This window comes from Tursiops truncatus, chromosome X, assembly GCF_011762595.2.
Source record: "Tursiops truncatus isolate mTurTru1 chromosome X, mTurTru1.mat.Y, whole genome shotgun sequence".
Lineage (NCBI taxonomy): Eukaryota > Metazoa > Chordata > Mammalia > Artiodactyla > Delphinidae > Tursiops > Tursiops truncatus.
Window position 1 is genome coordinate 38,884,620 of NC_047055.1, and position 25,621 is coordinate 38,910,240.

At 37.4% G+C, this 25,621-nt stretch overlaps 1 protein-coding gene across 1 annotated transcript in view; it reads right to left on the bottom strand.

Annotated features, from left to right (window-relative positions):
- The window catches only part of RADX (RPA1 related single stranded DNA binding protein, X-linked), a 63,926-nt gene extending 46,650 nt beyond the window's left edge, over nucleotides 1–17,276 (bottom strand). The window contains exons 1-3 of the mRNA XM_019949487.3: nucleotides 16,569–17,276; nucleotides 8,925–9,067; nucleotides 7,425–7,617 (exon numbers count right to left, since the gene is read on the bottom strand). Of these exons, the coding sequence (XP_019805046.1) occupies nucleotides 7,425–7,617; nucleotides 8,925–9,067; nucleotides 16,569–17,211 (979 nt within the window). The 5' untranslated portion in view covers nucleotides 17,212–17,276. The remainder of the gene's footprint in view (nucleotides 1–7,424; nucleotides 7,618–8,924; nucleotides 9,068–16,568) is intronic.
- Between the last annotated feature and the right edge of the window lie 8,345 nt (nucleotides 17,277–25,621).

The following is a 25,621-nucleotide window of genomic DNA, read 5'->3' on the forward strand; positions in this document are numbered from 1 at the left end:
TTGGGGTTTTTGTCTTTTCCAGATATATGCCCAGGAGTGGGATTACAGGATCATATGGTTAACTATTTTTAGATTTTTAAGGAACCTCCATACTGTTCTCTATAATGGCTGCACCAATTCACATTCCCACCAACAGTGCAGGAAGGTTCCCTTTTCTCCACACCCTCTCCAGCATTTATTATCTGTAGTCTTTTTGATGATAGCCATTCTGACCAGTGTGAGGCGATACCACGTTGTGGTTTCTTATTATTTTTAATACTTTGTGTTATTTTGGATTTTCTTTGTAGAAGATCTAATTTGTGAATAATGACAGTTTTGTGTTTTTCTTTAAAATTCTTATGCCTTTGGTGGGTGGCCAAGATGGTGGAGTAGGAAGACCCTGAACTTACCTCCTCTCGTGGACACACCGAAAGTACAACTTACAGAGAAACTACCTAACAGAATGACCTGAAGACTAGCAGAAAAGATTTTCCACAGCTAAAGACATAAAGAAGAAGCCACAATGAGTCAGATAGGAGGGGTGGAGATGTGATATAGTCAGGAAGCACCCCCCTCAGGTCGGTGACCCACTAATAGGAAGGATAATCATAACCACAGAGGTCCTCCCCAAGAACAAGGCATCTGAGCCCCCCACACTGGGCTTCCCAGCCTGGGGGTCCTGCGCTGGGAAGATGAGCCCCCCAGAACATCTGGCTTTGAAAAGCAGCAGGGCTTATGTGCAGGAGAGCCAGAGGACTACAGGAAACAAGAGATTCCACTCTTAAGGGCACATGCAAAATGTCACATACTCTGAGTTCCAGCACAGAGGTAGGTAGTAGTTTTAAAGGAGACTGGGTCAGACCCACTTGCTAATTTTGAAGAACCTCCTAGAAAGGCAGGAGGCAACTGGGACTCTCTTGGGGACACAGATGCTGGTGGCAGCCATTTTGGGGAACTCCTACCAGGAGGACACTGGTGTTGACAAATGCTAATTTGGAGTCCTTCCTCTAGCCTATTAGCTCCAGGGGCTTACCCACCCACCAGCTGAGCAGCACGGATCCTGGGACACCCCCAACACCAAGCAGCCAGTCCTGTAGTGACCCAGCCCCAACCACCAGCAGGATGGCACAAGCCATGGCCCCACTCAACACCCTCCCCAGGGCTGCCCCGCCTACCAGCATGCCCAGAGTAGTCAACTACAACAGGAGGGCCCACACAACCCACAGAGGGGGCACTCCTAGAGCATATAGCCCTGGTGACCCATGCTTATAAGGTCAATTAATCTATGACAAAGGAGGCAAGAATATACAATGGGGAAAAATAGCCTCTTCAATAAATGATGTTGGGAAAACTGGACAGCTATATGCAAAAGAATCAAACTGGACTACTTTCTCACACCATATACAAAAATAAACTCAAAATGGATTAAAGACTTAAATGTAAGACCTGAAACCATAAAACTTCTAAAAGAAAACAGAGGCAGTATGCTCCTTGACGTTGGTCTTAGCATATATTTTTGGATCTGTCTCCTCAGGCAAGGGAAACAAAAGCAAAAATAAATGGGACCACATCAAACTTTAGCACGCCAAAGGAAGCTATCAACAAAATGAAAAGACAGTTCACTGAATGGGAGAAGACATTTGTAAATGATAATCCAACAAGGGGTTAATATCCAAAATAGATAAAGAACTCCAACAAACATCAAAGAAAAAGAACAACCAAATTAAAAAATGGGCAGAGGACTTGAATAGACATTTTTTCCACAGAAGACACACAGATAGCCAACAGACACATGAAAAGATGCACAACATCACTAATCATTAGGGAAATGCAAATCAAAACTACAATGAGCTACCACCTCACACCTGTCAGAATGGCTATCATCAAAGAAGACAACAAATAACAAATGTTGGAGAGGATGTAGAGGAAAGGGAACCCTGTGCACTGTTGGTGGGATTATAAATAGATGCAGCCACTATGGAAAACAATATGGAGGTTCCTCAAAAAATTAAAAATAGAACTACCATATGATCCAGAAATTTCACTTCTGGGTATTTACCTGAGGAAAACAAAAACACTAATTCGAAAAGGTATATGCACACCAATGTTCACTGAAGTGTCATTTACAATAGCCGAGGTATGGAAGCAACCTAAGTGTCCACTGATAGATGAACGGATAAAGACGATGTAGTCTATATATACATACAATGGAATATTACCCAGCCATTAAAAATAATGAAATCTTGCCTTTGCGACAACATGGATGGATCTAGAGGGTATTATGCTAAGTGAAATAAGTCACACAGAGAAAGATAAATACCATATGGTCTTACTTATATGTGGAATCTTAAAAACAAAACAATCAAACAAACAAAATGAAAAACAGACTCACAGATACACAATAAACCGGCTGTTGCCAGGGGAGGGGGGATGATATAGGTGATGGGAATTAAGAGGTACAAACCTCCAGTTATAAAACAAGCAAGCCAAGGGAATGTAATATACAATAAAAGAAATATGGCCAATAACATTATAATAACTTTCTTTGGGGACAGATGGTTACTAGACTTATCATGGTGATCATTTCATAATGTATGCAAATGTCAAATCACTATGTAGGACACCTGAAACTAACATAGTATTGTACAGCACTATGTCAACTATATTTCAATAAAAAATTCTTATGCTTTTAATGGATTTTATCTTCTCACATTGGCTAGGAGAGCCCGTACAACATTAAACAGAAATAGTAATAGGAGACCATCAATGTTCCCCGTTTAAAAAAGGAGCATTTCTAAATTTTCCCCATTAAAAGTTGTGTTTGTTGGGCTTCCCTGGTGGTGCAGTGGTTAAGAATCCGCCTGCCAATGCAGGGGGCACAGGTTCAAGCCCTGGTCCGGGAAGATCCCACATGCCGTGGAGCAGCTAAGCCCGTGCGCCGCAACTACTGAGCCTGCACTCTAGAGCCCATAAGCCACAACTACTGAGCCCACGTGCCACAACTACTGAAGCCCACGCACCTAGAGCCCGTGCTCTGCAACAAGAGAAGTCACCGTGGTGAGAAGCCTGCGCACCCAACGAAGAGTAGCCCCCCACTTGCCGCAATCAGAGAAAAAGCACACGCACAGCAATGAAGACCTAACACGGCCAAAATAAATAAATTAATAAAATAAAATAATAAAATTTAAAAATTTATTAAAAAAAGTTGTGCTTGTTATGTTTTGACTTTGCAAACATCCTTTATCAATTATGGAAGGTTCCTTTTCTCACTATTTTCTTTTTAAAATTTATGAATGTGTGTAAAATTTTAGCAAATGTGTTTTGTGCCTCTATTAGGATGACCTTCTTTAATCTGTGTGGTGAGTGACACTTATAGATTTTCATATGTAAAATCAACTTCACATTGCTGGAGAACAATGCAACTTAGTCACAGCGTGTGATCATTTTCCACATATAACTTAATTCAGTTTGCTAATCTTCAATTTTGAATATCTGTACATATGTTCATAGTGGAAGCTAGTCTTTAATTTTCCTCATTAATAATATTCTTGTTTGGTTTTGATTATCAAAGTTATACTGGTAGCAAAGAATGAGTTACAGAGTATGCCCTCTTATTCTATTATCTGAAATAGTTTTGGAATGGTACATTCCTTCAATGTTTGCTAGAATTTGCCTGTAAAATGGTACCTGCCTGGTATTTTCTTTGTGAGATGATTTTAAACCTCTGGTTCATTTTCTTAAACAGTTATAGAACTATCTGGGCTTTCTATTTCTTTAATGCCAGTAATATTTTTCTAAGAATTTGCTATGTAGCAAACAAAGATTAAACCAGGATGAAAATAATTCTTTCTTTTTTTGCCTATTACCATCCATGTGACTAGAAAATTCACTTTTACCTTTTCATATATGAGTGAGGAAGGTTTGTATTACACCTTGCACCTAGAAAATGGTTTGCATTTTACAAAGCACTTTCATAGCCATAGTTACTCAGTTATATTCAAGGTCGCCCCCAGCTCTAAAATGCTAGGATTTTGAATCAATTAAAAACCTCCTTTGCCCCAAACCAAAAACACTTGATGCTATTATCTCAATATGTATTATGCCATACAGTCTGAAAATCTCAAGACTTTAAAAGGTTTATTATTTGTGTATGCCAACTGAATACTAGTTTGTATACGGGGACAGAATGATATACAAAATGGCAATATACAAAGCATACATTACCAGCAAATATGTCCTTTTTTTTTTGCAATAGAATTTTCATCTTTATAAGCTTCCATTTATTTAGTTTTTTAAAAAATTGCATCTTAGTTTGTATAACTTGGAACTATATGTGTAAGTATGAAAAAATAAACCAAGCTAAATTACCCCAATAATTTGTCTTCCAACATCGACACCTAGAGGGCAGTGATGCTATCAGATCTTTATTCCTAAACTGACCAAACCGGCCCCAACTACATACGCTTTCTCATTTTTCCTCTCATAACATTTAAACTACCCTGCTATTATTCCTAACCCTCACTTATACTTTCTCCAATTCAACCCATTCTCCCACTCTCCAGACCATTCATTCTTTCCTCAATTTCTGTTCATTTCCTCTCCCCTTCCATTCATTCTTTTTTCTTACTGTTTACTGTCAGCAGTCTTTCATTTTACTGTAATTTGTTCATTTTACATATGTTACCCTGTTAGACTAATTTTAAGGGTAGAATTCTATATTACTTATCTTTGTGTCCCTTGTGCCTAGCATGGTTTACAAAACTTTTTTTCCCTTCAAAAGATCATTAATCATACTGAGGTTTTAAAAGATCATATATCAATAGTTTTCAACCCTGGCTGTACATTAGAATCACCTGAGGAGTTTTAGAGACACACCAATGTCTTGGTCCCCTCTTCAGAGTAATTAATTCAGAATCTCTGAGGGTGGGGTGCTCATGATTCTTTAAAGCTCCCCAAGTGATACTAATGTACAGCCAGTATTGACATCTACTTATACACATAGACTTGGCAAACTACGGCCTGTAGATGGATGCCTGTGTTTTGCAAATAGAGTTTTACGGTAACACAGCCAAGCCCATTCGTTTACATATTATCTCTGGCTGCTTTCACTCTATAAAGGCAGAGCTGAGTTGTTGTGAAGAAGACTATACTGCCTGCACAGCTTATAGTACTCACTGTGTGGTTCTTTTTTTTTTTTTTTAAGAAGATGTTGGGGGTAGGAGTTTATTAATTAATTTATTTTTGCTGTGTTGGGTCTTCGTTTCTGTGCGAGGGCTTTCTCTAGTTGTGGCAAGCGGGGGCTACTCTTCATCGCAGTACGCGGGCCTCTCACTATCGCGGCCTCTCTTGTTGCAGAGCACAGGCTCCAGACGCGCAGGCTCAGTACTTGTGGCTCACGGGCCTAGTTGCTCCTTGGCATGTGGGATCTTCCCAGACCAGGGCTCGAACCCGTGTCCCCTGCATTAGCAGGCAGATTCTCAACCACTGCGCCACCAGGGAAGCCCACTGTCTGGTTCTTTATAGAAATAGTTTGCTGACCCCTGATAAAGAGGAACAAAGTCCTATTACTTATCAAAAAGGTATGGGATAACAGAGACTGATGCTAACACTAATAAGTAAGACTGTTGTAAAGGCTAAAAGGAACGTTTTCAATATATTCTCATCAAGGCTCTCACTTTAAAAACGATTTCTATATTTGCAATTATTCACTTGAAAATGTAAATAGCTTCTCATATCCTAAAAAGAGAGTTTCCATTATGAAAATCTGGCCCTATAATTCTATGTAGCAGAGGTAGCATACAGCTCAATCAGTTTCACTGCTACATTCTAATGGCTGTATCTACTTGTCACATGCTGTCTATTGTCCCACTTTCCATATGTTTTTAAGGTTTAGAAGCAGCTATTAGTACAGACACATTTCTAGATTTGTCCACAGACACATAAAAACTGTGATAGAAATTAATTTTCTTTACACCAGAAAACACTGTATTTAGTAAAAAGAACACTAGATTAGGTATCAGGAAAACTAGGTTTCAATTTTCACTACGCCAGTGATTTATTATGTGACATTGACAAAGTTACTTACTTTATCTGTTATTGACAAAGAATGTCTCAATTTTTACTAAAGCAATTTTGTCACCTGGAGATGCTTGGTTGTGGGAAAGAATTTATAAATTGGCAGACACAATAATACACATTTTGAATTAGCTTCCTCTCGCCAAATTTTACTACATTTTCTTAATTAAGTCTCAATAGCAATATGAGTTTAATTTCTCCTGTAATAAAGAGTAATGAGATTATGGACTGGTTGTACCAAACTATCTAAGTAATGACCTGTTCATCCAGCAAGATTGATGTCTACCAAATGCTTAAGATTTTAATAGAGAATCATATGAGATTTTCCTAAACATATATTTCAGTAAACAGTGAACAAAGGCTTCATTATTTGAACATTCTTTACATAATTAAGCTTAATGGGTCAGCTAGGGAGTTCAGAATACACAGAAATAAAGGTCTAGTATAAAACTATGACAAGCCAAAAACAATGCTTAAAATTGTTGAATGATGTGTCCTACAATTTTGAAAAAGGGAAATGCAAAAAAAACCACATCCACATTTTAAAGCAATCACTTACTATATTAATTCTAATGCTCCCAAAATATTTAGGATGATGCCAAGATGTCAGTACTGTGATTTCAATACTAATCAGGAAGAGCCCTTTCAAGATTGTAGCAATTGGCAACATTTGAATATTGACCATAGGTTAGATAATAGTATTATATCAATTTTAAATTTCCTGATTTTGATAACTATACTGTGATTACATAATAGAATGTTCTCGTTCTTAGGAAATATAGAGTGAAATATTACTGAAGTGTTTAGAGGTAAAGGGGTATGTATGATGGCTGCCACTTACTGTCAAACGGTTCAGAGGTGATAAATACATATGTGTGTGTGTATGTGTGTATATGTATGTAGTGGAGGAATGACAAAGCAAAGGTAAATGTTACCAATTGTTGAATCTGTGTGAAAGGTATATGAGAGTTCTTCATACTATCCTTTCAACTTTTATGTAAGTTTGAAACTATTTCAAAATAAAATTTTGACAAAAGCCTTTTCAAATAGCACCTCGTAGTACCAAAAATTATCTTCAAGTCATTAATTTAATATTTTAATACAAAAAATGAAAGAAAATAAGTACATCCCAAGCGGCACTCATTCATTAATCAACAATACATATCTCAGATGATTTTTCTTAAAAAATGCAATAATAAATAAACATATTTATTAAGTGATTGCTCAAAAATTTTTATGGACAAAAGAATTTAAAGTCTGTCAGGTTCTAACAGCTTCAGTAATTTTTAAGGGCTTTTGACTGATATGGTACTTTGCAAATTTATACAAACAAAATAGCGATAAAATAACAAATTCATTGAATACTTAACCCATTGTAGAAATTAGTTTGATCTGTGGATCCACAGGGAGAGGCTGCATCCTGAGGGGGTGACTCTTTTTAATAGAATAATCTTGAAGCAGAAGAACTAAACCAACGTGCAAACTTTTATACCACTCAGGACACAGGGCATTCCACATAATCACTGACACAGCGCCTGAACTGTCAGCAACTTCCAAAAAGGTCTAGTTAAAAAAGAGTAAAAGCACATGCATAGCAAGAGGGAAGAGATATGGGAACATATGTATATGTATAACTGATTCACTTTGTTATAAAGCAGAAACTAACACACCATTGTAAAGCAATTATACCCCAATAAAGATGTTAAAAAAAAAAAAAGAATGTAAGCATTCAAGGAAAAAAAAAAAAAGCACATGCATATTTGTTAATCTACAGGGTGTTCAAATTTTATTTTAAGAATGAGGAAGCAAAACTATAGAAGAATCACTGAATAATTTATGATATGAGAGACTCTGTAATGAAAAGTTATAAATGAAGAATTTTTAGTAATATGAGAAAATACTTAAGAAAATGTTAAATGATACAAAATTTTATATACAATATGATTCCCATTTTGTAAGATAACTTACTATGATATATGCCATAGTTATATGTAATATATGATAGGCATACATATATGCATAGATGTGCTATCTATGACATACATATGATATCAAAGATATGTGTATATATATGATATACACGTATAAAAAAGGGGAATAAAATACACTTTAATATTAACAGTGGTTCTCTCTGAGTGGTAAGATTTGGCTTGATATTATTTATCAACTTTATATATCTTTATACATTTTCCAAATTCCCTGTAAATATGTATAACTTTTACTATAAAAGCTTAATAAAGCACCTAAAATAATTCTTGATAACATGTGGAAATACAGTAAAATGTTAAGTTTAAAAAAAAACACAGGACAGAAATCAGCACCATATGGCATAGAGTGTCAAGATAACAGAAAAGTGTCAGATAGATTGGACAATTAGAAGGTCTCTGGTGAGTTACCAGCTGAAGCAAAAAGTCAAACTAATTGTGTTGAGAAGTAAAAGGGAGGCAAGAAAGTGAAAACATATAGTATAGACTACTTCAAGGAGCTTGCCTGAAGAGAAGGACAGAGGGAATACAGGAGTCCTGATGTCAAAGGAGATTTTTTTCCTTTTTTAAAATGGAAGACTAGACTATATTTATATGCTGGTGTAGAAAGCACAGTAAAGAAGAAGTTGAAGATACAGAAAAAGGTGTGAAGGAGACCAGCTGGATCAAGGGAACTAAAGGGCACTAATACAGAAAGAACTTCTTTTTCTATAAGAAACTACATAGAAAAATACCTTGAAATATATATTTGTTCATTTTTAAAATTATTAAGTTGAACTTTAAAATATGTTATTTAAACATAAATTATCCTAATAAAGAGTTAGGTCTGTAAGTTATAATTTATGAGTGCTAAATTAACATATAATATCTTATCACTACTTATACCTGGTATGGCTCAATCATCTTTTTATTGGGTTTTCCATAGTATCGCAGTTTTGATTTATGCAAGATTCTCACAAGCAATGCAGGAAAATTCCTTATGTTAGACCAGGTCATTTCAAGGTGAGAAAGGGAAATTATTCTGGTATCTAGAATACAAAAAAGAAAAAAAATCCTACTAAATATGCCATGGTAATTTCAAAATTCTATTTTATTGGTTAAAAATGGTAGCCAGATCATACCCAAAGCAACTCCTTCTCACCAGCTAAACCAGTCTGTATACTTCTCACATATAAAACTTAGTAATAAATATTATCCCTAATAATAATAGCTAAAATATATATATGACTTACTATGTGACTAGAATATAGGTAAACACCTATGTTAACTAACACATCTAGATGGAATGTTCCATCTGGAATGCCCTCTACCTCATCAAACTGTGTAATTACTTCCTGGAAGACTTGGATCGAAACTTACCTCCCTTAAGAAAAAACTCAATGCCATGGAATATTTTCCATGGCACTTATATATTTAACTTATAGAATTGTTTCATGATATATTTCTTTACTGCCCTCACCTTAGTCTCATATGTATAAGTTCGAAATTTCCCAAACATTCCAGACATGGTCCTGTAACAGGGCCTTTGCACTTGCTGTTCCCTGGGTCTGGAATGTCTTCCTCTTAGATACCCAAGTGATTTCCTCTTAGATACCCGAGTGACTTTCTCTTCTCCTTCAAGTTTTGCTCAAAGGTCACTTTCTCAGTGATGTTAGCCATAACCACCCTATAGAAAACTGATCCCCTTACTTATCTTCCATCCCATTTTATTTTTCTACATAGCACATATTACCTTCTCATACGCCATATAATTTACTTTGAAATGTTTTAATCTCCAAACCTGCTAGCAAGTGCCAAAACTGCTTAAAAGCTATTCACCATCTTTAAAAGATTAACTTGTATTTCTAATTTTATTCTTCCTTGGTTAAGAGGGGTTCCATCTGCAATTTTCTCCACATTTTGCTCTCTCATAGCCCACAGTCCCAACTTTTAAAATGTGTATTTGTATTTTTTCCAATATTTATTTCTTTAAGGCATCCTCCACTTCCATTTTTATTTATATAATGTATCACCTACTCAACTCTGGCATGAAAACCATTCTTGTAATTTCTTTTCAATAAAAGTTTAAATGGCCTTTTATAACTACAATTGTACCATTAACACTGCCCCCCTACACTATTTTCAGTATTAGGGTATCTTGTGTAAATTTCCCTCCAGATTCTCCCAATACATTACTAGCCCAGGATCACAGATCCTAATATTTGATGTGACGTAATTAAGTGATTTCCTTTTAAATATGGTCAAACAAATTGTAGATCACCTCTGAATTATCTAGAAGGTATGTGGAACACTCTTCATCAATGAAGGCACATATACCACCTTTACCAGCCGGAATAAATTCAAGAGCTACATGATTTTATAAAACCACAGTTGTAAGAGCCACTGTTTCTGCTACAATTGAGTCCAGACAGTTAGCCATGATCAGATACGTGCTTGGTTAACATTTTCCCAGATTGGGTAAAAACAAACAAACAAACAAACAAAAAAACTCATTAACTTCATAGAATATACATATCTCTGAAATCTAAAAAAAAATTACAGGTTATACATAGACAATGAGGAATCTGTGTAAATTCATAGAAATAAGTGGGTTCATTATCAAAAGAAAGAATGAAAATAATAATAAACTACATATTCAATATAAAAAGTTAGTAAGCAATACAATAGTGTTTCTCAAACTTTGTGGTCCCAGGACCCCTTTACAGTCTTAAAAATTACTGAAGACCTCAAAAAGCTTTTGTTTATGTGGGTAATATTTATCATATTTACCATACTATAAAGTAAAACTAAGAAATTAAAATATTCATTAATTCCTTTAAAACAACAATAATAAACCTGTTAATGTATAATAAAAAGGTATATTTTTGAAAAATGACTATATTTTCCAAAACCAAAAATGTAGTGGAAAGAGTGGCATTGTTTTACATTTTTGCAAATCTCTTCAGTGTCTATCTTAGTAGAAGACAACTGGATAAATCATATTTTCTTTGGCATTTATTCAGTCTGTTTCAATGTCACATGACATGTACCCTCTGGAAAACTCCACTCTATACTTCTGAGAGAATGAGAGTAAAAAAAGATAAATAAAGCCTTAATATTATTATTATGAAAATACTTTTAACATTGCAAATCCCCTGAAAAGATCTTGGGGAAACACCTAGGGGTCCTTGGACCGTACAGTGAAAACCACTGCAAAAGAATAAATCTAAGGAATATAGAAAGGAATATAAAGATTAAAAACTGAAACTAATGAATTAGAAAACAGTATAACTGGCAAATCCAATTCCCTGGAAAAATTAATAAAAAGGTAAAACTTTAATAAGTGCAACCATGAAGAAAGCAAACAAAAAAATAATGTTTGGAATGTGATCAACTATAAACATAGAGAAAATCATCTTAAAGATTACTATATATAATTATATATCACTAAATGTGAAACTATCAGTGAAATAGATAATCTTCTAGAAAAATATGAATTACCAATATTGTTGCCCTAAGGAACAGAAGAACACTGGAACAGGTCAATAACCATGCAAGAAAATGAAAAAGTTCACAAATAATGACCTCCCCAAATTGCACCAGGTTTATATGGTTTTTAACAATTTTCATTTTAATAATTTTCAAAGAATAGCTCTTTCTCTTAACTATAAGTTGTTCTAGAGCACAATAAAATATAGAAATTATACCAATTCATTTTATAAACTTAGATAAGTCCTGAAAAATTATGACAGAAATAGTACAAAAGAGAAAACTATAAACCCAAAACATTTATGATGGCAAAAATCCTAAATCAAATACCTGCAAATCCAATGTAGCAGTATGCCAAATTACATCATGATCAAGTAGAGTCCTAAACCTCTTGTCTTGTTCAGGAGGAGAATATTATAAATTCTAAATAATTCTGGAGCTTGACATAAAATGTAAGTTCAAATGATTTTGTTAAAACATTAAAGAGAATAAAAATATAATATATTACATCTAAAGCACTAGAAGAAAAAAAATTTTAATCCTGTGAAAGCAAAAAAAAATAGTAAAAAAAATAAAGCATGGCATACACTAAACAAAGCAGGACTGCAAGAACAGGTATAATCATTAATTACATTAAATTTAATTGGATTAAATTCATCTCTTGAAAGAAAAAGAATTGGTTTGGGTCAAAAAGCAAAATCTTGGCTGTAGAAAGAAACCTAAAACAAAATGGAAATAAAGTGATGAACCAAGATACATACACTAGGCTAGTGGTTATCAAAGTGTGGCCTTTGCACCAGTAGCATCAATGTGTTAGAAATGTAAACTCTAGGGCTTCCCTGGTGGGGCAGAGGCCCGCGTACCGCAAAAAAAAAAAAAAAAAAAAAAAAAAAGAAATGTAAACTCTAGGGTAGTTGTACTGAATCAGAAACTGGTGATGGGGTGCAGCAATCTGAATTTTAAAACACTTTTGAGGCTATATGGATGCCCAGTCATGTTTGAAAATCACTGCCCTAAATGCTAACTAAAAGACAGTGGAAGTGGTAAACAGTACTATCAAAATATACAAAATATAATTTGAGGCAAAAAGGGACTAAGAGGGACTTCCCTGGCGGTCCAGTGGTTAAAACTCTGTGCTTCCACGGCAAGGGGCACGAGTTCCATTCCTGGTGGGGGAACTAAGATGCCCCATGCGGTGCTGTGCGGCCAAAAAAAAGGGGGACTAAGAGGTACATTCTATATTGATAGAGTAAAATCGACCAAGATATTAACAAGCTATGAAACTTTACACATTACAGCAACATCTAAATCGAAAACTTAGATGTTGAGAAATGAACAAAACCACCAACATAAAGAGAAGCCAATATTCCTCTCAAAGGAATGGGCAAATAAAATAGATTATAAAATAAGGATATGGAATACTTTAATTTAAAAACTTCATATAATAAGTAACTTCATGTCTAATAAGTAAGCTTTTTCTAACCTTTTGGGGGTAAAGAGGAACTCAAATTTAAAATCAGAAAATATGAGTAAGGAGTAATAATGAAATTTCTATACTTCAAAACCTGGGGGATACAGCCAAAGCAGTACTCATGGGAAACTTCAGAACTGTTAAAGCTTTTGGAAGAAATAAACAAGGAAATAAATGAACCAAGCATTGGACTCAAGAAGGTAGAACCCCTCCCTCCACCGCCAAAAAAAGAACAAAGGAAGTAAAAAGAATTAAAGAGGACAGCAAAAATAAAGTAGAAACATCTCCCCAATATAGACTTGCGGTATGCAGGCCTCTCACTGTTGTGGCCTCTCCCGTTGCGGAGCACAGGCTCCAGACGCATAGGCTCAGCGGCCATGGCTCACGGGCCCAGTTGCTCTGCGGCATGTGGGATCTTCCCGGACTGGGGCACGAACCTGTGTCCCCTGCATCGGCAGGCGGACTCCCAACCACTGCGCCACCAGGGAAGCCCTGAAAGTCTTTTGTTAGTTTTGAATACCAAGAAAGTAGACAAACTTCTGGCAAGGCTGACAATAAAAAAGGGTGAAGACACAAACATTAGGAATGCATCAGGGGATGTAACTGACAAGACAGAGATTTAAAAATGTAGACTACTGGGCTTCCCTGGTGGGGAAGCCCACCAGGGAGTGCTTTTTTAATGCTTTTAACGCACTAAAAGCATTATTGGTTTTACCACTTTTTCAAAAAACTGAAAAGGAATCATTCTCCCAATTCCCAATCCCGGCCCAAGGTCCCAGGTTCAAATCGTTTTAGGGGTAAAATCTACCAAACTTTCAATGAACACATGATTTCTGCTAAGTACAGAAAAACAGGTAACTCATCCTACTAGGCTAATATTAATTAACCTGATATCAAAATCGAACTGAAATAGTACTCTCCTAAAAAATAACAAAACTTATGGACCAAATTCACTTGAATATACAAATATAACAATAACAAGCATGACCAAATAGAAACAAAAGTGGTTCAACATTAGAAAATCCAGGAATGTAATTTATTTCATTCATTCCTTTATTCAATGAACCTGTATTGGATGCCTACTATGTTCCAGACATTGTTCTGGGTATAGGAGAAACAGCCCACAGCAGTGAGGGAAAAAAAAAAAAAAAGAGTGCTTGCCCTCCTGGATCTTACAAACTAGTGGGAGAAGAAAGAAAAGAAAATAATTTGAGTGTGTTACCACTTCTATGAAAGGCATTTGCACGGTGATGTAATAACAATAAATGCGGAAGGAATGCATATTTTAGAGAGCCCTTTTCTAATATATTTTATATATCTGAGTTGAAACCTGAGGATGGGAAGGAACTTTCCAGAAAGAGGAAAAAGCAGGAGCAAAGTACCTGAGGGCAGGACAGAGCTTGGAGGTTTAAAGATTTAAAAGGCGGCTGGCGTGGCCAAAACAAAATGGCGGAGGAGAGCGGGTAGAAAGGCGCGTAAGGGCACCTTGTAGGTCAGGTCTCCGCAAACTGCGGCCCTCAGGCCAAATCCAGGCTGCTGCCCGGTTTTGTTAATAAAGTTCTAGTTTTAACACAACCAAACCCATGTAATTACATATTTTCTGTGGCTGCTTTCCATAAACAATGGCAAAGTTTAACAGCTACAGCAGAGACCATAGGTCTCGCAAAGACAAAAAGATTTACTATCCGGCTTTTTACAGACAGTTTGCCAACCGCCGTAGCGCCACGTGGACCTGGGTAGGTCTAGATTTTCTTGCAGTGCGGAGCTACTGTAATGATTTAGGCAGGAGAGTGGCACAGTCTAACTTCCTTTTTACTTTATTTTACTTTTTTGGCTGCGCCCTCAGCTTTGCGGGATCTTAGCTCCCCCACTAAGGATCGAACCCTGGCCGCCAGCACTGGAAGCGCGGAGTCCTAACTCGGACCGCCAGGGAATTCCCCTAACTTCCCTTTTAAACCGCTGCCTCTGAGATCGTATTGGTACCTTTAGAATAGGATATTGAACGAGGAGAGGGAGCCTTTTGGGGTTCTTGAAATGCTCTATATCTTGATCTAGGAGGGTGGTTACACAGATATATATATAGATAGCTGTATTTTTAAGACTCTTCTATTTTACTGTGTACACCCTAATAGAAAAGTTTTAAAAGCACAAAATCGCACCACAAAACTAAGAGGAATGGAGTGGGAGAAAATAATTTGCAAAATACGGCAGACAAAACTTAATACCCATTAGCAAAGAAATCCTACAAATTAATTAGAAAAAGTCAAAACATATAATTTAAAATAATAGTACAGGGAATTGGACACTGTCGTATATATGTTAGTGGTAATGTAAATTAGCACAACCTTTTAAGAAGCTGCTCTGTCAATATCCATTTAATTAAAAAAGTCAAATAGTCTTTAACCCAGCAATTTCAGTTCTAGGAAGCCAACCATTCAACAGAAATACTTGCACATAGTGAACAAATACAGGTATATCTTAATGATGCTCAGCACTGGATTTAAAACTGAAAAACCAATAACTGCCTAAAATTATAAATTACCCATTAATGTGGGCATGGTTATATAAATCATGGTACATCCATACTATGGAAAAGTGTATAAAAAGATGTACGTTAAAGATGTTTGAGAGAAGTGGAAATAACAAATCATGCAATGTAATATAATTCATTTTTCCCCATCTTAAGAGAAAAGTTGAAGGCATACGAGAAGGCAAAAAGGGTCTCTTACTCCACCCATTTTATTATTAAAAATTTCAAACATACAGCAAACCTGAGAAGAACACCAATATACCCACTTCTATATTTTGTCATCAACACTTTACTGTACTTGGGTCTTACACTTTTTTTTTTTTTTTGCGGTACGCGGGCCTCTCACTGTAGTACTATCATTCCCCTTATTCCATCTCTTACAGATAAAAATATATTTTAGAGCATTTGCTGATGACGGACGAGCTAGCATTATCAGGTTAACTTCCTACTTCTGAAACAGAAGAACTGAACTTCTCAGGTTAGTATTGTTCATGGTAAGTAATAAGAAACATAAAAATGAGAATTCCAAGCTTTCCCACAAAATCACACATTCAAAAAACAACATTTACATAACTGCCACACTCAAAGGTATAGAAAATGGCGTTTCATTAAATGTGAATTATTAAGGAATAAATCACGGAACATCCTTTTTTGAACGACAGTTAAAACAGGCAAAACCACAAATATTTACAACGCTTATGCCGAATTCAAATCTATATACACTTTCCAACCAACACAGAAAGTACTACTTCCATGACTGGAATGGGACTAAAACTAGGATGAATTCCACTGTAGTCAAACGTATAACGAACACATGAGGAATACTGACTGCAACATCACTACGTTCGTCAGATTAAATTTAAGATGTATTCGGACATTTCCTGAATGACCACTTTTACAATCAAAGCAAGACGCGAGCTGGAACCCCGTCACCCATCAAAGCTTGTCTCTTACCACTCCCGGCTTATAATTAACAATACCAAAGCACCTTCGTTTCCTTTCCCATTAAAGCAAGCTCCCGAAAACCTTAACCCCTCCGTCGTTCCCTCCAATTACTTACCGTTAAAATTGTGCTCTTCAGGTCGCTTGTTGCTTAACCAGATATCTCCATATGGATCTTCGTTATTCCACAGGGCCAGGTAATGGCTCTTTCCGCCTCTTAACGGCCTCTCCGGGATTTCCCGGTGCGCTCTATTTCTGAAGGGAATTTCTAAAGAAATAGACTCCAGGGGCTCCCCACAGTGGACGTTATCTATGCACAGGATCCCCTGGCCTAATCTTTTCTCGTTGTAAATACACGAGACTCTGGAAATTTTCACTTCTATGCCAACTTTGAGAATATTTTTATATACGAGAAAATTCAGCCTGGGGTCCAGATAGCACTTCTCACGGAACACCCCGTCCGAGATCGTCACATCATAGCAATAAAGCGGAGGTTTATGTTCCATGTCGCGTGGCTCACCCTCTAACAGGTACCTCTGGACGGCCAAAACAGCGACAGGCACCACCTCCGACGGGGTGCTACACCGGCGAGGTGAGTTCGTTATTTGCTCAAGAACGTTTTGGATCCAGGACCTGCGCCTTGGGGCACCGACCCTTTGGTTCACACTTCTCTGGACCTCAGCCTCATTTCCCTCAGGGTTCGGCAGATAGAGCCCAGAATGTGACGGGCCTTCCTGCGGCTGACCTAACTCACCAGACATGGCGGGGTGACTGCGTACCCTCTTCGCTCCCAAAACCTAACTTTCCCCGTCAGAGGCCGAGAGAATGAGAGCGCGCGCTTGCGCGACGGTTGCTCTCTGCCCGGGCTGACTGGTAAAGCTCCGCCCAGTCGAGGAGCTACGAAGCCTATAGGAGGGCGTGCGTCAGCTCTCTGGCTCCGCCCCTCGCTCTGCACGTGTCAGCTCTCTGGCTCCGCTCCTCGCTCTGCACGTTTCTGTCTCCCCGCACTGTTACTAGTCAGTCACTTCCGGGGATACGTACTGGGTCGTCCAACCTAGTGCCCGCCCATTTGCCAGGATAGAAGCGGGAAAAGCGTTGGTCGCCATGGTTTCCAAAACAAAGTAGCAAGAGGGAGGGGGAGGAGCCCTCGTGGCTCTTCTGGAAAGGAGGGTGCAGACAGGCAAGAAAAGAGAACGTGGCTGGAAGCGGGAGGCAAGTAGTCATAGCTCAGGAGTTCCAGGCTTTTGGCCTTGGGCCAGCCACAGAAGGTAAATTAGAGTTTGATATACGTGAATGTGATAATATGGGTCTCCTGTAGTATGAACAAAACTAGATAATGTATGCACAGCCTTCTGGACAGTTCCTAGCACAAAAAGTCCTCCATAAACATTAGTTGTTATTGTTATTAGCATTCGCGTAATTGTAGTGGCTCACTGAGTGCAGGGTGGGTTAAATCGTGATTAAGTGCAAATGAAGCCATAAAATTATAGAACTGGCTTGGTGGAGAGCTACCTTTAGATTACACTTCTTAAAATATACTTATGGGGCTTCCCTGGTGGCGCAGTGGTTGAGAGTCCACCTGCCGATGCAGGGTGACACGGGTTCGTGCCCCGGTACGGGAAGATCCCACATGCCGCGGAGTGGCTGGGCCCGTGAGCCATGGCCGCTGAGCCTGCGCGTCCGGAGCCTGTGCTCCGCAATGAGAGAGGCCACAACAGGGAGAGGCCCGCATACCACAAAAACAAACAAACAAACAAAATATATATATATACTTATGTTTTATACAATACCTGGCTTAACATACAGGTAGGATATAGAATTTCAGAAGCTGCATTTCTAAACTACAAGGATTGTATACGGAATGAATGTAATGTGAAAAAGCTGATAAGAATAGTCAGAATTAAAAATAAAACATTTATTCCATGTACCCAGATGTGCCAGTATACAGAGAACATAGTAATTGTCCTAAGAATACTTTTCAAAGATAGAAACAGTCGTGTTTTGATTATATTAATCTCCCTTGGCTGTCTATTTCATCATTCATTATTCACTATTTATGAAGTCCCTACCATGAGGCAGGCACTGTTCTAGGCCATTATGGATAACAGTAGTCAGGCTCCTTTACTCAAGCTTCTTCTCACTGCCATTATTAATATTTAACTAATTCACTAATTCTACATATATTTCTTGAGTGTCTGCTCTAGGCCTGGTACACTCTTGCTTTGGAAACCAAAAAACATGTTAAGGGGAAAGGGAGGGGAGGGGGCAGGAGTTAATATTTTATATACAATACGATTAGGGAAGGGTTCTCTATTAAGAGATTGAATAGAGCAGAGTTCTGCAGGAAGTGAGGGAGTGTGTGGACTTCTTGGGAAAGGACACTTAAATCAGAGGGAACAGCAAGAATATGTTCCGTGAGACAGAAGCATGCTTGATATTTTAAAGGAAATGCAAAAAGCCAGTTGACTGGAGTGGAGAGGTGAGAGGAAGAGTGGTAGGAGATAAAGTCAGAGAGGTAGAAGGGCCCTTTAGGCTTTCCTCTGTTTTGAGCAGAAGAGTGACCTAACACTTCAGCTTGAGCCCCACTTCCTTCATGAAGCCTCCCATAATCAATTTATTCTAGAATGATCTTTCTCTTATCTGTATCACCTTGTATGTATCACTCATTTAACATTTATCATTTAATACCTTGTAATTAAAAACAAAACTTCTAATGTATGTAGCTCATCTCCCTAACTTAGGGTTTCTCAACCTGGATACTGTTGACATTTAGGGTCAGAAAATTATTTGTTGTGAGAATGTCTTGTGCACTGGAGGATGTTTAGAAACATTCCTGGCCACTACCCCCTAGATACCTGTAGCACTACTCTTCCCTCCCAGTTGTAACAACCAAAAATATCTCTAGACATGACAAATGTCCCCTGGGGGGCAAAATCACCCCTTGTTAGGAGCCACTAGTTTAGCTAGACTATAAGCCTTTTGAGAGTAGAAATTGATTTTTTCTTTATTGTTTCCTATAGTTCTTTCACTATTGCTATAAGTAAAAGGCATTCAAATATTTTAAATAAATGAAACATGTAATTCCCACTACCTCTCCACCAAAGGGAATATATATGTGTGCCTCTCTGTAAACAAATATAATAAACAAAAATCCAAACTTACAAAACACAAAATAAGTAAGCTCCCCGAGTGTAGGTACTTTGTTATGTTCGCTGCTGCATCTCCAGTGCAAAAATCAGTATTCCAGCAGATAGCATGTGCTCAATAGTAATTGTTGAATGAATAAATGAAATTATGGGGTTTTATTGGATTTACTGCAGGAGCCATTAAATATCAGCCATCTCTATTGTTTATCCAAGAAGAACTGGTTTTAAATCTTTCAAATCCATTCCATCAGCACCCCCTAAACTATATACTCAGTGGAATTTATACATAATAGTATTGTATCATCATATTCTGAGTCTATCTAATTCATAAAAGATGAATATTGGCAATGGTGCTCAGTAGTTGAATAATTACTGAAATTGGGAAGAAATAGCACCCATGTTTGTTTTTACAATACCACACACAATAAAGATATACACTAACTATGAGAACACAGTTGAAGTCTTTTGTATTGTTCTACTGACAATCTGCTGATAGTGCATCTCCCTGAGAATTAAGGTGTCTACTTGAATAGTTATCACACCTATATATGAATGTTCTCTGAAGGCATTATAAGCACCTGTTTTGGGATTAATTACACAATAATAGAATAAGACTTTTAGAGCCAATAATAGGTATCATTTAGGTTATTGATTTTTTCTCTCCCCTGAGATCTGGACAATTTGTTTTAGTGCCCTCCAAAGCTTAAAATAGTAAAAGCAGGTGCTACACTACTTTTATTTCATGAAACGGTGATGTTCTGAGATATTCAAAACACTTCAAATACAACATGAAATTTATTTTGGTAGTCCATTAAATTTGGTGCAGATTATCTGCCACATCGATTTTCCTCATCTTTAAAATTGGACTAATGAAAGTATTCACAGTAGTTGAAAAATTAAGTTAGTTCATATAGATAAAGTGCTTAAAACTGTGTTTGGCACATACTAAGAGTTCAGTAAATGCTAGCAATTGTTATTATTATTCTAAAAAGAAGATACAGGCATAACATAAGATCATAGAATTCTAGAACTACAGGAGCCATTATATACCCACTAACTAGTTCAGTGTTCTTCATACTGTGGGTGGTGAGACATTAATGATGTCATGAAGTCAATTTATTGGGTTACAACCAGCAACTAAAAATATGAAAAAGTTTAGAACAGAAAATGTCAGAGTACCTCACACATACATAGTAATCGTAAAGATCGCTTCATAAAATTTTTATTTTAGATTTGTTGGTATGTATATGTGTATACTGCATCATGATGTAAAATGTTTTTCTTACTATAGATTGTGACCAGAAAATTTTAAAACACGACTGCCATAATTCAACCCTCTTTTACTACAGTGAAGGAACTGAGGCCCAGAAAACGGGACTCTTGTGACCAAGATCACACAGTGGTAAGTGACAGAGCATCAGAACTATTAGCCAAGACTCCTGCTTATTAAGCCAATGTCCTTTCCACGACATAAGGTTGCACAGATCCTGGATTATCCCCCTGATATATCAGTTTTTTATTGAATAATCTTGTTTTGGTTATTTTTATTTGAATAATCTTGGTTGATCTTCTCATTCATTTAACTGTTCTTTCATTTATTTGCCTTGGGTAGGCAAATCAGCATCATTCTCTGGCCAAGTGCATTGGGCATTGGAGGTACACTTGTAGGTTCATCAAATTCATAAGATTATAACAGTATGAGTAGAGATGTGGGGGAGGAGGAAAAACAAGTGTCATGACTAGTTGGTGCTAAAAGGATGTGGAGAGTTCAGATGCTATCTCAAAGAGTATTTAGGTAAGCTCTCCAAACATCACCACAGTAACAAAAGAGGGCCCCAGAGTGGCTGCCTGGCAACCAGAGCACTACAGCCTTCAGCATAATGCTGCCCTTTTCCAACATCCTTCCCTTTTAATGCTGCTTTTGATGATTTTATTAACTAAATTGCCTCTATATACAAGGATGTATCTGCACAGCTTATAATACCCCCTACCTCATTGGAATCAAGGATGTTCCTATGTTACCTTTCTATCAGATGGCAAATCTGTTTTGATTTACTTGTTGAATGTACTTAAACAGAAGTCTCTAACACAGGCTCACCATAACAATGGTTCCAGACTCCTTTTGCCCCTCAGTATCTCAAACAAATGTTCCTATTTGTCTGCATTCCTTTGCTTATCCTGAGCACATATTAGATGCACAATAAATGATTGCTGCTGTCCTCCCTTCTCTTCTGTTCATTCAAATCCTACTATTTTCCATGAATATCTCAGTGTGTTAGCTTTTCTTCTGAGTCTCAATATTATATATCTGTAAGAGAGTTGGATTTTAGAATATGGATTTGATCATTTTCTTTTTTTAAAATATTTATTTGGTTGCGCCAGCTGTTAGTTGCGGCTCGAAGGCTCCTTAGTTGCGGCAGGTGGGCTCCTTAGTTGCGGCATGTGAACTCTTAGTTGCGGCATGCATGTGGGATCTAGTTCCCTGACCAGCGATCAAACCCTGGCCCCCTGCATTGGGAGCGCGGAGTCTTAACCACTGAGCCACAAGGGAAGTCCCTGATTTGATCATTTTCAATTTATTAGGTCTCTGTTTCTCTGATTATTAGATGAAGGGGGACTGACTGTAAACTCTCAGTATTCTACAGATTAATTTATTCCCATGTCTTCATTGGTCATGCTAGCATCATGTATCTAGCATGCTTCAATGTTTACATTCCTCCTCTCAAGAATTTCTGTTTGTTGAAATGTGTGGCTACAATTTGATGACATTTTGGAAATCCAAACACCAGTGTTTATGCTGGGTTGCCTTACATGAAATAGAGCTGGGTCAGAAAGTTGGTTCTCAGTAGGCTATTTATCTAAAGATGTTTGTGTTAGTTTATTATTAAAATAACAGCTTTATTGGAATATAACTCACAAAACACACAATTCATTCATTGAAACTGGAGAATTTGATTGCTTACGTATACTCAAAGAGTTGTACGTCCATGGCCACAATCTAATTTTAGTACATTCTATCATGCCATAAAGGAACTCTATACATATTAGCAGCTACCCCCAATTCCAGCTCCCTGCCCCAGCCACCAGGAACCAGTTATCTACTTTCTGTCACTATGGATTTGCCTATTCTAGACATTTCATATGAATGGAAACATACTTTGTGTCTGAGTACTTTCATTTAGCATAATGGTTTCAAGTTTCATCCATGTTGTAGCATACTTCATTTATTTTTTTGTTTGCTGAATAATATTTCATTTTATGGATATACCACATTATGTGCATCAGTTCATCAACTGATGGACATTTGGGTTGTGTTCACCTTTTGCTACTATGAATAGGCTGCTATGATATTAGTGTATGAGATTTTGTGTGGACATATGTTTTCAAACCTCTGGTATAGATACCTAGGACTGAAATTGCTGGCTTATATGGCAATTCTATGTTTAACTTCTTGAGGAACTGTCAAACTGTATTCCAAAGTGTTGTGTTATTTTATATTCCCACCAGCAACGTATAAGAGTTTCAATTTTTCCACAACTTTGCCAACATTTGCTATTGTCCGTCTTTGTTTACCTTAGTTTATCTTAGTGGATGTGAAGTGATATCTCATTGTGGTATTGATTTGTATTTCTGTAATGACTAATGATTTTTAGCTTCTTTTCATTGTGTTTATTGGCCATTTTTATATCTTCTTTGGAGGAATGTCAATTCAGATCCTTTGCCTATTTTTATTTTTTATATACTTATTTAAATTTTTTTTCTTTTTCCTTTGCCTATTTTTAAATTGAGTTGTCTCTTGATTATTGAGTCCTGAGGTCTTTATGTATTTTGTATGTTCTAGGTACAAGTCCCTTATCAGATATATGATTTACAAACATTTTCTTTGAAGATGTGGATTGTATCTTAATTTTCTTGAATGTGTCCTTTGAAGAATCTGCTTTTCCTTATCCTCCTCCTTATTCGTTTTCCTCATCTTATTCTTTGCCATTTTCATCTTAGAATATTGAACCTGTTCATTTAAGGCATCATTATCATCTCTGATAGCTTCTCTTGAGTGATGTTCTACTGATCCTGGGACTCATAGAAAATGTGCTCCACTTCATCTGCAGTAAGGATAGCTTCAGCAGCAGCATTTAGGGACCCTTCCTTGGGAACTTCAAGAGGACAAAAGCAATTAAAGAAGGAATCATTATATACCCACTTGACTGGCAAAAATTAAAAAGCCTACGAATGCCAAGTGTTGTAAAGGATGTCAAGCAATAAACCAGTGGTGGGAGTGAAAATTTGTTCAACTAGTTGTAAAGTTGAACATGCGCATACCATATGATCCATAAATTCTCTTTTGTATATACCCAAGACTAGTGTTTGTCAAAGGAGAAGATGGTATTAACATTTCGTGGGGGAATGATTTTTACTTGTACTGGGTAGTACCAAACAGTATAGGATGTTTAACATCTGGCCCTAACCCTCTGAATGCCAACTGTACTCCCCAGTCACTGTGACCATCAGCACTTCCCAGGTGAGAACCACTGGCCTAGAGAAACTTTAATAGCTGCACTAGTACATATGTAAAAGAATGTTCAGTAGCATTATTCATAGTAACTCCTAACTGGAAACAGCCCAAATATTTATAATAGGAGAATGAATAAATAAATTGTGGTGTAATCACACAATGGAATACCCTGATAACCTCATGATGCCAGCATACCAGCCCTCACTTGCTTATATCCAGGCTTTTTAATTTAAGAGTAAAATAATCTTTCTATCTTGTTTAGCCACCCTTTTTTTCCAGTCTCTAAAAAATATGGGTTTGAAAATTAATGTGACTTGGAAATGAGCCCTGGTCTTTGGTAAGGACCCCATTAAACAAATGTGGTATTTTAATGAGATTTTTTTCCCCTTTAATCACTAGGTTGTTCCCTAAAATATATGAAATGTGTAGGACTTAGACATAATGCTGGCTGAGGCAATTTCATTATGATGTAGCATTCTGAATTTAGGTGCTGTTCTTATTTTTGAAATTAAAGTGTAAGTTGGCTTCTAGCTATACGATTTATAAGGTGGATTACTATGCCTTAACAAACCAGCCTTTGAACGTCTGGTCTTTTTTCTTTTTTTTTTTTTTTTGTGGTACGTGGGCCTCTCACCGCTGTGGCCTCTCCCGCTGCAGAGCACAGGCTCCGGACGCGCAGGCTCAGCGGCCATGGCTCACGGGCCCAGCCGCTCCGCGGCATGTGGGATCCTCCCGGACCAGGGCACGAACCCGTGTTCCCTGCATCGGCAGGCAGACTCCCAACCACTACGCCACCAGGGAAGCCCTGTCTGGTCATTTTTGATGTAGTTAAGTTGTTCAGATCCTGGATATCTGGTGGTCCTCCATGTGCTTGGATAGCCTGGACCTTGAATGTTTTGCTAATTTTCATAAAAACCACTTGGCTGGCTTCATAAGATAGAAGCCTTAATGGATTTCTCTCTTAAACAGCTTGGAAAAAATTCATATCACTAGTCTGTGCTGGTGCTGTTGTAACATCTGACACATGGTTAAGGTCATGCTGTTCCCTCTCTGACTAGACACAGTTTTCTGGAGGACCCAGTTTCTTTGGTGGTATCCCTAGGCTGTTGAAATTATTTCATGTACCCTTATCCTTTTTCAAAGTAGCCTATATTCTGGAGAATGATGAGAAATTATAACTCATAATTTTATTTTGGTTGGGGATCTTTCACCTTCTTCCCTACCAGATCTCAGAAGACAGGCATCAGCAACAATATATGTATGTTCTTTATCTATAGTTTGCTCCTAGTTTAACTACTAGAAATGGAAAGCTAGCTTTTAATTAGACTAATACAAATTTGAATTCTCATTCTCCTATTTACTAGTTGTTTGATCTTGACCAAGTTACCTAAACTCTCTAAACCTGATTCCTCCTTTTAAAAATGGGGTGGAGGGAATTCCTTGGTGGTCCAGTGGTTACAACTCCTCACTCTCACTGCCAAGGGCCTGGGTTCAATCCCTGGTCAGGGAGCT